The sequence below is a fragment of the Ammospiza caudacuta genome, chromosome 3 (genome assembly GCF_027887145.1).
Source record: "Ammospiza caudacuta isolate bAmmCau1 chromosome 3, bAmmCau1.pri, whole genome shotgun sequence".
In the NCBI taxonomy this organism is placed as follows: domain Eukaryota; kingdom Metazoa; phylum Chordata; class Aves; order Passeriformes; family Passerellidae; genus Ammospiza; species Ammospiza caudacuta.
The window spans coordinates 22,466,312-22,479,480 of record NC_080595.1 but is presented as its reverse complement, the minus strand read 5'-3'; the positions used below and the strand labels follow the sequence as shown (position 1 = coordinate 22,479,480).

Sequence of the window (13,169 nt, the reverse complement as noted above, 5' to 3'; positions counted from 1 at the left end):
TTTTCCCCTAAAACCTATTGAATAAGTGCATCATATCAAGGAACATCATATCTATGGCTAAATTCTGATCAAATCACTTTGGTGAAACTACTAATTATCTTTGAAGCCAATGGAAAACTTCCAGCAATATAACCAAAATCAGAATCTGGATCCTATTTGTACATGCCATAAAGCTGAATTATTATTGGATAGCTTGGTACATCTAAAAATAACCCCTTTGGTTTATTTTTATCTCAATTTGGAAATCAGGTTCACATTGTTTCATACTTCTCTGGCTAACCTAAAAATTAGAATCTGACAACGTGCTTATTTTCTGGTTTGCTGTGTTCTCCTATCTGTTTCCAGACACCCTCCTTTCCCAGCTGGAAAGCAAGATGATGTGGTTTTTCAAGGGGATGGTTCTGGTGGCAGACTAAGGCCCTGTATAGCCAGTTACCCCACCTAAGGAGTGGCCAGGTAATTCAGAGTAAGGTTCCCTTCCCTCTCCCTGCACCTGACTTTGGGGTGCTGCTTTTGTGCAGAGATTGATTCAATTAAAAGTGAACCCCTGTCATTCTCATCTGGTTGTTTTACTTCCTTCTTGGGATCTTTAAAGAAGATTTCTAGAATCTGTCCTCTTTTAAATCCATGGCTGAAACTATTGCAGTCAAAGTTACTGCCAGCTCTGTCTCAGCAGCTGTTACAGGAGGCCCAGATGGCCTTCCTATGCTCCTGATAACCTTGGAGAAGGTGAGGTGGATCTCAGCTTAGCCTTCAGTCCACTGTAAGACATGGTCAGGACAACTCATGGCAGTCAGCAGCTGTTGACCATTTTGTTCCATATGCAAATTCTGGGAGGGAAAAAATTTACTTTCACTTGTGGAAGTAATGAATTCATTTGAACAGGCCATTGTGGTTGAACTGTTAAGAAGTTCAGGAATGCCTGTGTCAGTTCTTTCCTTCCAACATTTTATTCTATCCTGTCATTTTGTCAGTTAAGGCTATTCTGCCAGTTCAGTGCAGTCAGCAGAAAACAAAACAAGGCGACTGCTTTTTTGGGGGGGAGTGGAGGAGGAGCTAGGGGAAAAAAGTACCACACAACCCAAATCATTTAAAGCCTCTAAAGTGGTAGAGTGACTCAATAAAAAATGAAACCTAGCACACTCAACAAGGTATTTTAACCAAATAAGGTATTACAAAAATAAGTAAAAAAATACTCACACAGAGAGACATACACAGACACACTAAATGCTGTATCAGGGGTTTAGCTCAAATATTTTTCTTCTTGGTCACCCTAAAATGGTCAGAGGAAAGACTTCAGACTGACCCCATGCTCCCTGGGGATTACATAGAGTCTTTGCCACAGAGACCTTCCTTTTACAGAATCATTGGATCAACTCATAACAAATCCTGCAGTTGTCCCTGGATCAAAAGCTGTTCTTCCTTGGATCAGAATATGCAATACTGCTGCAGGATAGCTCTGCACCTTTCTGCATCAAGGAGTTCTTGCTGTGCTACTGTAGAATACATCTTTGGAAAAATTAGATCCTGACAGGGATAGCAGCTCCATTTAGTACAGAGTTTCTGTTTCCACAGAAACCACGCCACTGAAGTCTGCAGAGGGCAGATGTGGAGTGAGAACATCTGTGATCACTTAGGTTAATTGCCTTTCCCAACTCTTCCCCCACTTCTGGTCTCTGGTGGCCCTCTGAAGATCAATGGCAGATCACCAGGCGGCTTGTTGCAGGCTTTCTGCCATCCTGCCCCATCTCCTGGGGTTATCCAAAGCTGGGTTTAAAACTGTATCCAGAGGGTCCCTGAGAACTACTTCTAGTGTGTCTGCTGTCTCCTTTGTCCCTGGTTTTCTCTCTGCTGCTGGACAGACCATTTAGACCCTCTCCTCAGATCTACAGCTTACCAACAGTTCAGTAAGCTTCCCAGCTCAAATGTAGAGATGCATTGTTTTATTTGACAGCTCTGATACAACTATGATAGGACTTATGAAGATTTAAATAGTTATTTTACTCTTTAACATGCTTTCATAACAAATAAATATTTTCAGATAAAAGGAATGCCAAGATATTGCATATTCATTACAGATACTTCCAACATACTACATGGTTTTCATTATTACTCTCTGATAGTCTTTTCTAAGAATGTTAATGTTTCCCAAAAATGTAAAAAAGATGTTGTCAGTGCCGATGCATGAAAATTATTCAAGCATTACCTCCTCTGCCAAGATACTAATCTAAATTCAAGCTACAAAAAAAAAAAGGAAAGAAAAAATATGAAACTTTTTTTAAAAGTAAGTTTGAAACCACTACTAAAAGCCACAACAGACAAAAGATGCTGCAGCAAAAGAAAACAAGAGGTGAAATTCACAGAGTTGTCATTGCCCCAGGTTTCACTGTGGTTCTACCTTAATGCTATGGTGGCTTGCTGGTTTCCTTTTGAAACTCTTCAGATGTGGGAAGAAGTTGGCTGTATGGCTGAAGAGACTGGGGGCATCAAAAGAAAGGTGAGATATCAAAGCTGAAGGAAACAATCAGAACTAGCTATTTTTAGCTATGGTTATTAAGAGACAGGACAGAGATCTTTAACATAGTGGGACCTTCTGGTTTTTTAGGTCATCAGAGACATACCCGGGGACAGAGCAATCGCCTTTACAAGCTTCTTCAGACCACCAGCAACCCACATGTTTAAGAGGTAAATTCTCTTCTCTGGACTAGATTTTCTGATACCATTTTAGAGGCCTTGGGGATGCGCAAGAAATTTCTGCAACAACAAAGCTGTGCTGTGATTTTATTATCTTTCTCCCAGATGTCCAGGCTAATCAGTGACAAATGCTGCTTTTATTTACTGCTTTCATATAAAGTTCTTACACGCTTATTCTTAGGGCAGTTCTTTGGAATGGCATTGAAACAATAAAAACTTCAGTTGCCCAGAAAAAGTGAAGACACAAAGTTAACTACTAAATTTCAGTACAACTGACCTTGAGACAAATTCTGGTCTGTTAAATGTATTTAACATTTTGGGGAGGTTTTTTGCACATACATGATAAGAGTATTCCCAAAAGGTATGGCTTGCTATTAACAAAAAAAACCAAAAACAACCTCATTTGTTTGCAGGTTTAAAGTATTAGGACAAATTATAAGTTACTTAACTTTCCACTAAGATTGTACTTCCTAATGATTCTTACAGCAAAATCAGAATCTTGAATGTAACTATTAACATATTTACAAAGTCCACATATATTCAGAGTACATGTCATTTTTTTCCAGTGTCCCTTATGAAAGTAAACAATCCATGGAGCCCTATACCTGTAGTTTGTAATGACCTCAGGATTCCTTAATGCTATTGCATCCTTACTGCATGCAGCTAGAAGTACTTTATTCTTTCATATTTGCCAGGTCTTTCATTTAGTTTTCCACACTACAGCAGATGTCCTGGTGTAATGAAAGGCAATAAAGAACATGATTTTCCTCTGTTATATTCACATCTCAGTGGTCACCTGTTCCCATGTTATTTCTGAACCTCTCACTCTTTTGCTGTTGAGAACTGAATTTGAAAATTGTGGGAAAAGATTTCATTCAAGCCAATGCCTGAAATCATTACTACAGTAGTGGATGGGATTTGGGTCCAGGTAAGGTGGTGGAATATCCATGTTTTCAGTGCCAAAATTGAAGTCACTCACTAAATATACATCATTCCTGCTGGGCACTAAGCAGGACTCAATGCTACTTGAAGCAGCAATAACTTTTGGCATATTTTAGTTGCAGGTCTCAGACAGTTTGAAGCCTTCTCCTTCTGGGCTATTTTTGTGCTCAGCCTTTCTCCTGCTTTGTCTCTTTAGAGAGTGACTGAGTTATGACAGGACCATCTCTGTGGTCACCATCTCTTCAGTCATTGTCCCTGCATTTTCCCATCTGGGGGAAACATGAAGCCTAAAGTAATAACACAACAAAATTAAACAGTGCTATTAAATGAATGACTGACCTTGGTAACATGAAAGAAGATGACAACAGTGACAACCATGGGCAAAACAACTGCAAAGCAGATCTTCAGATAACAAGAATTACTACATCATTACACTTTTAATTTCTGATTAAATTTTCCTATGAAATACTGACCAAAGCTTATTCAAATTGTAAGGCAGGAAGTCTCTCTAAGCTTTGCCTTAGTTAGTGGTGCCATTAAACACATTTACAAGACATTGGAGCTTACACTTCTTTCTTCCCTGACCACAGGTGCATACCCAAATCCATACCAGGATGGGTTTGCATCAGTGGGAGTTTTGACCAAGTAAGGATTGCAGAGTCAGGCCCCACACAGAGCCCTAGACATAGTCTTGTTCGTACTTGGGATAAAAGTGAGTGCATTTTGATGAGCTAAGCAACTAAACTGGGTTAATATCCAGTTTGTCAACAAACCTGTTTGGGCATGCTGGCTAGACCATGGCTGCTTAGCTCGAATTAACCCAATCTTGGATTATTTTGTTCCCAGTAAAATGAAGGACCCTAAAATTTCCTTTGCAGTTGGTTGTTCCAGCTATGTGAGGAGACAGCTAGGAATTCACAGAAGCCCTTGCCAGGGTTTGGGAGGCTTTGGTCCGTGGATGAGCTGGGAACATCTATAATTTCCAGACTGACAAATCATGCATGCTCAGAGCAACACAATGCTGAATGTGCAAAGAATGAGTCCAGTTACACTGCTCCTACAACATGGAGCAGTTCTCTGCCTGTACCTGCATCAGCTGTTTTCCCAAATATGTGGAAATCTCCACTGTGGACTGACCAATGCTGAGGAGCTGGGGGTACCTCTTGAATGACACCATAATATAGCCAGAATTAAACATATGCTACTAGTATGTTGACCTATACATAGAGATGCATATATATGTGTTATTTATAAGTCATGTATAACAGTCAGTGCTCTTTCATGAGCACATAAGAGCTTCCTGAAGATAGATACACAACTCATGAAGTGCCTTCCCAAGTGTTTTCCTAAGGAAGGTTTTCCAGAACAAGGATTGTGTTTACAGAATTTATGAAGATGTTTACAGCCTCAGCTACACAAATTTGTCAAAATATTGCAATGGAACTTCAGACCCACTATTTTGCTTCTGGTGCAGAGGAAGTTGGGGGATTTCTTGCATTTTTATTTTTTTTTTAGAATTTGGTGAAGGGTTTGGCTGGTTTTCCAGCAAAAGCTGCTGTTGTGTAAACATTTGTAACTTCTCAAAGACAAAAATGCGTGTATGGTTCTAGTTTTAAGCACATGAGGTCATTGGTTAAGTGTTCAAGGACTGTGAGCTGGTCAGACATGAGCGGAAGGATGCACTGCACGGTCTTGTTGATCCCATTTCAGCTTCAAGTGGGTAAAGGAGGCTGGCAGGCTGGCTGAGGTGCACAAATAACAGGGTTTTACAAGCCTCCAGAGAAAGCATGAATTGCAGACTTGAAGCTGTGCTAGAGGCAGAAGGGCTGCCCCACTGCCCTTCCTCATAATGCTGGTTACCAGAGAGAAAGGAGAGCCAAGGAGGAACAGCTGCTAGCAACCCATTAGCCAATATCAGCCGCCCCAGGTCTCGAAGGTCTCTGTCCCACAGTCCACCCGCAGGGTGTCTGGGGCTCCCCAGACACCGACTCGGCGAGCCGCGTTGCCGTCTCTTGGAGGCCCCTCCATCCTGCCAGGCCGAGGGACACGCCCGGTGCCGCGGCGGGCCCTGGCTCCGAGCACGGGCCACACGCCCTCCCCTCGGCGGGGCATCACACCTGCCCCACAGCAGCACAGGCCTCACCGAGTTGGAAGGGACCCACAAGGACCATCGAGTCCCACTCCTGGCTCTGCACACGGCAGTCCTAAGAACCACACCATGTGCCTAAAAGTGCTGTCCTAAAGCTTTGTAACGCTCTCAGGCTGGTGCTGTGACCACTTCCCTGGGGAGCTCATTCCAGTGCCCGTTTCCTGATATCCAACATACACCTCCCCTGTCTGAGCTTCAGGCCATTCTCTCGGGTGCTGTCACTGGTCACCACAGAGAAGAGATTAGTCCTGCCTCTTGTTGACTATGAGATCCCACTTCACTTCAGCCCAGGGCGCGCTTCCGCCCGGCCCCCACCCAGGCTGAGCCCGTCACGGATCCGCGGCCACCCCGGCGCTGGAGCCACAGCACCGCCCGCCCGCGCTTGCCGCGCCCGCCCGTACCGCCCGGCGCTTCCTGCGGCGGGGCCGGCGGGGCGGGGGCGGGCAGGGGGAGGAGGCGGAGGAGGGGAGAAGCGGGGACGGGAGCGAGGCGGAGTTGGTACCGCCGCCGGATGCTGTGAGGAGGCGCCGCGGCCCCCCTGCGCTGCTGGTCGCTCACCTGAGCGGGCAGGAGGGCGGAGAAGGAGGAGGAGCCGGCGGCCGAGCTGCGCGGAGCCCGGCGGCGGAGAGGCGGGCGGAGGGGCAGCCAGGCGGTCGGGCGAGGCGATGGCGCCGGGTGCGTAGCGGGCAGGAGGCCCCGCGTCCCGCCGTGTGCGCCCGGCTGCCGGCGGGGGTGGCCGGTAGGCTTTGCCGAGGCCTAGGAGCGGCCTCTCCCCTCGGAGCGCCGGGCGCGGCTCCGCCGCGGCCCGCACGATGTCCACCCGCACGCCGCTGCCCACCGTCAATGAGCGGGATACGGAGAACGTGAGTGTCGCGCCGGGACCCTTCTCCCTCTCTGGCTTCCTTCGCCTCTCCCCGGTACCCGGTGGCGGCCCGGCCCTTCGTGCCGCCCAGGCCGAGTGCCCCAGGGGCGGGCGGGCCGCGGCCGTGCCGAGCGCCGGGCCAGCGCCGCCGCCTGCCCGCGTCCCAGGTTCCTCCATGCGGCGCTGCCGGGGCGGGTCCGGCCCGCCGCGCTCCACGTCGCCCCAGCCCGCCCGCGGCGCCGGGCCTCCCGCGGGGACCCCTCCAGCAGCCCCTTCCAGCCCTGTTGGGCCGGGCCGGGCCGGGTTGGGCCGGGCTGCGCTGCCCTTATATGTCCTCGGCTGTCGGCGCACACGGGCTGCTGGCTGCGGGCCCCCGCCGGCGAGAGGCCTGGAGCCCCTGCGGGCGGCAGCCGGGGTGCCCCGCCTTAGGGCGGCCCCCACACACGGCACCTCCGCGCCTGCCTTGGGATTGCCACTTGTGGGCTGTCTGACAGCCTGGCCCTTGGCCTTGCCTTTCCTTTTGGGGTTCAGCGTTACTTGCTCTTTGTTCGGTTTGCCACCTCCAAGACGGTCCCTGGTGTTGTATTCCTTCCTCTGCTTTGCTTTGTGTTGCCTCTGAGGGGAGGCTGTGGTCGTGTCCTTGGTTCTTCCCGAGTTCATTGTATCTTCCTTTGTGCTCAGTTTAAATATTTTTGCGGTCCTCTCTGCTCCGCCCGGACTCGATGGAGTGGTGTTCTCTGCTGTAGTGATTATTTCATAGAAAATAATCAGAATTGGCCATGATGGACAGTGTACCTGAGGAATGCTGGACCATGTCTGGTCCTGTCCATCAGTGGTGACTTCATAGGTGGTAGTGTGGGAGTTGTGAAATTTTCCTCTTGGGCGAGGGGACTAGTATTAAAAGCACTATTGTTTGAAATATGTATACTTAATTACCTTTTGGGGGGGTGGCAGAAAGGAGGGGGAAAAGGAGTCATAGGAAGTATAACACATGCAGTCATACCCACCTTTGATTTGTGTGGAAGGTGATGGGTAAGAAACGAAGGAAGATGGCCTAGTGGGGTGAAATGGGTTGAAGAAGGTGTTTGTTTGTAGTGCATCAATCTATTCTATAGATATTCTGGCTAGTAGCGGGAGCTCCTAAGGTTTCTTACAGTACCAGCCCAAGCAGTAGTGCCTCCTGAATAGGTTACTGACTGATACGAAATGAAAAGTGAATGTAAGAAGATTATTTGGAAGACAAAGGTAACAGAAAGAGATAATATAGCTAGAGAAGTGAAACCCAAGTGTAGTGAATTATTATAATGAGCTTTTAGTATCAGTCAATCAGTGGAAGTTTAATTGATAGAGCAATATCAGACTTATTACTAGTAAAGCAAATAGATGTGTTTGGTCTCTCCTTACTCTTCATGGACTGATGGGTTCTGTGTTATTCTAAGAACAAAAGCAAGTCCTTGGGATGAAAATTTTGATTTAATTAAATGATAAAGTCCAGGTTTGTGTGATACATGCTACTCCTGAGTCTCTATTTCAAATGTATATATGAATATAGATGACAGGAAAGGATAAGAAGTATTTATGCATATATCCAGTAGTACAGTCCATAAGACTTGCAAGATTTACACAAGGCAAATGGAAATATTTTCAAATATCATCATCTTTTATGGAATGAAAACTTCAAAGTGTTGGTCATTAATTTAGCAAATATTATGCTACTCGTGAGTGCTCAGTTTTGAAACCTAAGGAATACTAAGTGTTAGGTTTTTATTGTAATTTTGGAGAGTACATTGGGCATCTGAAGCACCTAGGTTTGTACAGAGTATCAAAATACTTAAAGTTGCACATTTGCTTCTGCAAACCTTGGTGTAAGTATGAAACCTTATACTAAGGAGTATAATCTTCTAGCCAGATAAACGCCAAAGATCTGTGCAGGTGTAAGTTCCCCAGTCTGCACAGAGTCACTCCAGTGCTGTCATTAGTGGGCGTCCGCAGGATTTTGGAGCAGAGACCTTGAGCTCTGCCTGTTGGACAGCCAGTGGTGTCTCTTACGTCAGACCTTTGGCTAAAGTGGCAAATGTAGGATGGAGGAGGAGTAGGTGGTCTGTTGCTGACTTCCTGATCAGCAACATTCCTTGATTTAAAATGGATTCTGTGAGGGTGAGGTGAGACTCTTAAATTACTTTTAATGTGCTTCCTTCTGCTGATAAACTCTAATGGACTGGGGAACTGTTTATGCTGGTGGCTCATGATGGACAAAATCAAGCTAGCAAGCTCTGAGTAACTGAGGTGGTGAGAAGTTGTAACTAAAAGGAGAAGTAATTGGGAAGAGTGAGGAATTAAGGAGCTGGTAAAACGTCCATCTTTGTAGTGCATATTTCCAGTTCTCTGGTATGTATATTAGCAAAGCTCTCCTGAACAGCTCATGGTGATCTTCAGGAGAGGCTCTTCTCTTCCACCTGGTGCTTGTGGCCATCTCGAAGTGTTGCTTCATTGTGTGACTCCCAAGGGGCAGACTGGGGTTCTGTGTGCAGGGAGAGCTGATTGATGTTTCTGAGTGCAGCCCTATGTGTGTGTCCAGCTGTGCTCTGCACATGGGGTGAGGTTGTTGCATGAAATCATGGGCAGCTACCCTGCCACCACCACCCCCTCTCTCTTGGCAGCTGCTTTAGGTACTTTGAAAGAGAAAACAAATAAAATTTTAATGTGTGCTTTTCTCAGTGAGTGAGCAAGCATTTGTGTTATCATTTGAAAAAAGAAATTATAATACTGGATATAGCACCTATACATTGCTTGAGGAATTACAGGAGTTCCTGGTAGGATGGCTGAAAAACTTGCTTGTTTCCATAATGCTTTTTGCCTCTTGTCCCAGAGTGCCCTTTGAAAATATTTTAGAAGGGATAAGATCAGGCAGCATATTACTTTATCAAGTCTTATCAGAAAGCTGGAGTGAAAAGAACAGGAACCGGCAGCAAGGGACTGGCAACAGGTGGAGGGAGCCAGGGCCTGGGAAGCATCAGTGTGTATGTAACTGATAGGCCTGCCCTGTGGAGCTTTGCACTCCTTTTCTTTGCCTCTTTTGCTATTCCTGACATCTCCTAGTGCTATGCTTAGTTTCCCTAGCATATGTCCGTAAATACTTTTCACTGGAATTGTTATTTCTCGTTCATGAAAGCTGTGTTTAAGGAAGCAAAGTAGATTATGATTATCAAACACTTATTGTTACTAACAGTTTATTTGGAATCTTAGGGAAATTATTGGGTGGAGGGAGTACTGTATTTTCATGTGTATTACTGGATTTATTTTTTCAAGTGAGGGGTAAGCAGTATGCAAAATAATATTTTTCCCTATGATTTGATTTTGTACATGTAACTATTTACAGGCTCCTCTTGATACATTTTTTGTAGACTGTGACAGGTAGTGTATCACTGCATTCAAGCAATTGCACTTGGAGTTAGTTTGGGTGAACTGAGATTCCCATCTCTGCTGTTGATGGAAAAAGAGAAGGACAGGAATCAAAAGTTTTGAGCTAGAGTATCTCTTCTGTTTTCATTGAGTTGGTATTAATTGAGGAAAGAAGGGCTTTTATGGTTTTCCCTTCATAATATGTTGCCTTGTATTGTGTCATTTAATTGAGGAACAGTTTTCCTGAATCAAGGCAAAAGAGAGGAAATACAAAGGTAATATGTTCTCTTAGATGTTTTTGGAAAGCTGTGTTTAAGAAAAGACTCGGAGATTCAACAGTTGGCTCTATACTACTTGCTGTATATTACTTTAAGTTAATAAGAATGAGAATGCTGAAAGCAGTTTGCTTTTTCTGTCATAAGGACCTCTTAATCTGACATAAGAATACTTTTTTTCCTTGTATAGTAAGTGTAATTTAATCTTTTGGAGGTATTACTGCTATGTGTGAAGGTATTGCTGTTTACTTGTGCTGTGGTTTCACCTCTCTAGCTAAGTTTTAAGGTATTATTTTGTTTTGGTTTTTTTTTCAAATACCTCGAAGTTGTTTAATTCTGCTGGAGCAATCTGGCATGTTTACAGTGGAAGAAGAAATGAATAAGGCAGGACTGCTGGATGATAACTCTGGCCAGAGTCATGGTGCAGTGTGGGAATTGTGGTTTGTTTTACCTAGGCAGTGCTGTGTGAGAATGATTGAGATGTCATGGCAGGGGAAGTTTTAAGAAGCATAAGCCAGTGACATATGACCATGTGATTTGCTTCATTATCATACAAATAATTATAACTTTGACACATTCACACCCGTTTGTGGGTTAGCTACCGGACAGTGACATCTCAGATGCCAGCTCAAGGGGTGTGGTTAAGGATGCCCTTCTGACAGGGGAGCCTACGAGACAGCTGCATTTTAAAGAGGAAAGAAGTTGAAGAGGGCAAGAGATAAGAGGATAGAATGAAATGGTCAAGTTGGGATGATAATGATTATACCATGTTTAATTTCTTTCTGGTGTTTTTTTTTCCTTTCTGGATTTGCTTTTGCACAATAAGAACACATGGTTTTGATTTGGACAGAGGGGGCGTGGGAGAAAGTATCTGACAAGAATTCTTTCCTCCAGTGCCTTAAGCAGAAGAATGGCCTAATTTCCAAGCCTTATGGGTTCAAGAGTACAGCTGTATCTTTCTTATCCACAGGAGATGGACTTGAGCAAAGCGAAGAATGCCTGAGATTTTTCCTTAAGAGTTTATTTTCCTTGATCATAAATACACCATTAGGTTCTATGTTTGTGGAAACGGTAAGAAGAGAGTATGTCCTCCTAATCTTGTTTTGAAGGTTCTTGTGTTTTCTCTTTGCAGATGTTCTCTTGTTGTTATTTTGCTTCACATATGGGCTGAGCTCCTGTGTTGTGGGGGGAAAACGTGCTGAGCTAGAGCCTATGCATGGAGAGAGCAAGGTTTGTTTGGAAGTTAACGTTCTGTGTGGATCAGAGAGAATAATGAGACAGGCAATACGTGTGGTTACTTTAATTTTCTTCATGTAAAGAGGAAAATTTTGGTACAAAGCACTGAAAATGTTCATGATTCAGTGTTCTTTTTAAGCATCGTGAATGAGTATACAGTGTTAAGGTTCAGAGAGAGTTAATGCAGTTTGCTTGTAGTACTTGTTTCATTTCATACTTCATGGGGTTTTGAGGTTCATAGGTAAACATAAAGTTGGATTGTTTGTGGTTGATGTTCTGAAAACTACTTACATGGTCAGTGGACTTAAACACTGAACTAGAACAAGGAGAATATGTTCTAGGAAACCTGACCAGCGGGGTCTTTTCCATTGTGTATTTCTGATCCTATGGACTTACTGTTTATATTAAGAGAGATTTAAATGTTTTTTTTATATCTGCATTTTAAATGTTTCAATCATCATTAAACACAGGAGATTTTTTTTCCCCATGATACCTGATTACATTTGCAAACTAATGTTTCTGCTATAAGTGTGTTAAGTTTCTACCGTCACAATTGCTGTTGCTCAGCAGAGCAATGTCCTGCCAGCTTTCAATTGTTATCAGTAGTTTAAACACAGAAAAGATAGTGACTAAATTTTTAAGTGCAGATCCTGTGATTTCTCTAAAATTATATTCTCAATTAGTGGTTTGTAGTTGTACTTGTAGAGTATTTCTTGTTCTCAGAATTTAGATAGACCAGACTGTACTATCTAACTGATGCTTGAGAGAACTTTAAACAGTGTTCCAGTACAGCAGATTCATTAAGAAACTATCCAGTAAGGAGATGATTTTACAGTTAATGTGGAGCTAAAAAACCATAGTGTGTCTGAAGCCCAAAGACAGGCTTCTTACAGATTGGCCTACTCATGGCTTGAGAGCTTGAGCAAACTTTTCATATATTGCAAATCAGAGAGAAAGCTTTTTATCACTTCTTTTCAGATTTTATCTTTTAGTAACTTCAGCCTGTCCTTTATTTTAAAATACATGTTTACAGTCTGTGCTGCCCTCCAGGTTAAACATACTACTTATAAGCTGCTACCGACAGTGACAAGTTTCAAATTCAGCTTATTAATGTTGTGGTCATGACACCATCTATTTTTTTGTTGTTGTTGTTGGAAACACAATGCTTGCTTTTTGTGGTCGGGTTTGTTGTTGTGTTTTTTTTAATCTTTCTGGAATTTCAGAATAGGCAAAAAATTTTTGTTAGGATTTCACAATTTTTTTCTGGCTCTTGGTTCTTGAATGTTTACTGTGCTCTAGACAGTGGTAAATTAGGAAGAAATGTTTTCCACAGTTGACTGTTTGTGAAAACCACCATGAAAACAGGAAAGTTTCATCAAAATATTCACATTGTTCAGTGTAATGAATATAATGCATCTCAATCTGAGTTTTAATAAGAAGCTCTTTCTCCACATCAGCTAGCAAGCCTGGTTAATTGTTAGCATTTCTCTGCTTCTTTCACATTGTCAATTAGCTTTTCTTTGGTGTGTTCTCCATGCTCAGTGCTAAACCGAGCTTTAAATTGGGCCAGTTGTATTTCACATAAGAATGAATCATCTTGGTTTTTCTG

The 13,169-nt window shown here is 43.7% G+C and overlaps 1 protein-coding gene across 4 annotated transcripts in view; it reads left to right on the top strand.

The window, feature by feature from the left end:
- The first annotated feature begins 6,378 nt into the window (after positions 1 to 6,378).
- The window catches only part of MARK1 (microtubule affinity regulating kinase 1), a 56,560-nt gene continuing 49,769 nt past the window's right edge, over positions 6,379 to 13,169 (top strand). For 2 of the 4 annotated variants that reach the window (XM_058802757.1, XM_058802754.1), the window contains exon 1: positions 6,380 to 6,648. In XM_058802757.1, coding sequence (XP_058658740.1) covers positions 6,598 to 6,648 — 51 coding nt within the window. In that variant the 5' untranslated portion in view covers positions 6,380 to 6,597. Of the gene's footprint in view, positions 6,649 to 13,169 lie in introns of all 4 variants that reach the window. The other 2 variants (XM_058802756.1, XM_058802755.1) reach the window with 2 other exon arrangements.